Source organism: Sciurus carolinensis, unplaced genomic scaffold (assembly GCF_902686445.1).
Source record: "Sciurus carolinensis unplaced genomic scaffold, mSciCar1.2, whole genome shotgun sequence".
NCBI classification, from domain to species: Eukaryota; Metazoa; Chordata; class Mammalia; order Rodentia; family Sciuridae; genus Sciurus; species Sciurus carolinensis.
In genome coordinates, this window is record NW_025920365.1 from 69291 (window position 1) to 71029 (window position 1739).

The 1739-nt window shown below is 40.4% G+C and overlaps 1 protein-coding gene across 1 annotated transcript; it reads right to left on the reverse strand.

The window, feature by feature from the left end:
• Nucleotides 1-505: 505 nt before the first annotated feature.
• Nucleotides 506-1420, reverse strand: LOC124975645 (developmental pluripotency-associated protein 2-like). The gene has a single exon (XM_047538248.1). It carries the CDS (start codon nucleotides 1418-1420, stop codon nucleotides 506-508), a length of 915 nt encoding a protein of 304 aa, XP_047394204.1.
• Nucleotides 1421-1739: the final 319 nt, after the last annotated feature.

Sequence of the window (1739 nt, forward strand, 5' to 3'; positions counted from 1 at the left end):
CTGCTTAAAATAAAGAAAGTCTAGCTGGGCATGATGGCACACGCCTGTAATCCCAGGGGCTCAGGAGGCTGGAATAGGAGGATCTCAAGTTCAAAACCCATCACAGCAACAGTAATGAGCTAAATAACTCAGTAAGACCCTGTCTTTAAATAAAGTACAAAATAGCAAAATAGGGTTGGGGATGTGACTCTGGTTGAGTGCCCCTGAGATCAATCTCCTGCACCACAGGAAAAAAAAAAAAAAAAAAGAAAAACCAATAAAGTTCACAGTTAATTCTTGAGTCTGAGAAGTGATCAGGAGACACTGAAGATGGTCAGGACACAGCCCAGAAATTATCAATTTGCATGAAGATTTACCTATGAGCTGTCCACCACTTGTCCTGGTAAGGAAAGAGAAATTTTTGCAAAATTTATGTCCTATTTTGGGGCCAAGAGTGGGAAGGTAGAGAGCTTTTTTCCTGTTTCTTCTCAATTGCCTTCAGACCAAAATAAGACTTCAACACTGCTTAAGGTGGCACCTTCTGGTCTCCTACAATGCATTGCTTTTTCTCTCCCATCATAATTAATCCTTTCATCATCTTCCTATTCCTTTTTACACATTCAGGGCATAACATATTATCTTCTAGTCCTGGGGATGGAAATGTACAGGCTGGTAACAGGAAGAGAGAAATCATCCTCTTGGGAGTGTCAGGGACCCAGGTCTGACCTGCGTGGAACTGTAGGCAAACCCAGCCTGCTGTGTCTGCAGAGAGAAGTTGGCCATGAGCCACACACCACCTGACACCAGAGGTTTGTAGTAGAAAGGCCTCCACAGAAGTAGGGATGGGACAGGAATTCACAGCCTTGTGCTGAGCAGCCCTTGCAGCGATCCTTGCCCAAGATGCCAACATAGACTCCTGAGCTGAAGTTATCACTTCAACTATATTAGCCTCGTCCTCTTTCTTAACCTTATTATGACCTTTCTCTAGTCCTGTTGCATCAGCCACTTCCTTGCATTTCCTGGAACACGGCCTCAGGCTGGCCTCCTGAAATGTTTCAGAAATATCATATTTTTGTTCAGGGTATGCATGCTTCTGGAGCCTCAAATAAATCTCTGTTTTCTGGCCATCGGTACTCAAATTAAATTGTTGGCACCAGTTTTGCAAAGTGCCCTGAGAAACCTTATTAATTTGAGGCAAAATTGTTGGCAAGGGAAGGAGTGGTATTTTACAGTTAGGCTTTGGGGAAACTTTGAATTGTTCATTCATTTGTGGAAGGTGAACTGCATGTTTGATATCTGCAGTTGAAGAAACATGTGTTTCCATTAGAAGTTCTTGTTTAGGTTTCTCTCTAATGGGGACCAGGGTTAAAATCACATTTTCCTCATCTAATTCCTCCTCAAAGAAGTTATTCTCAGTGATGCTGTCATTTGAGCCTAACATTTCCAGTAACACTGGGAGAAGGCAAAGCTAACAGGGCTCAGGATAGCTGTGCTGTGCTCCTTTTCATTATGCTATTTATTGCAGTTGTGTCTGCATATTTCCTTTTTCATCATGAATTTATTTAATTTGAATTTTCTCTCTCCTTTGTTAGTGTGGCTAAGATTTTATCTATTTTGTTTACATTTTCAAAAAAAACATTTTGTTTTATCAATTTTTGAATTGTTTCTTTTGCTTTATTCCATTGATATAAGCTCTGATTTTAAGTGTTTCCTATCTTCTACTACTTTTGACGTTGTTCTGTTCTTTTTCTAATTCTTTG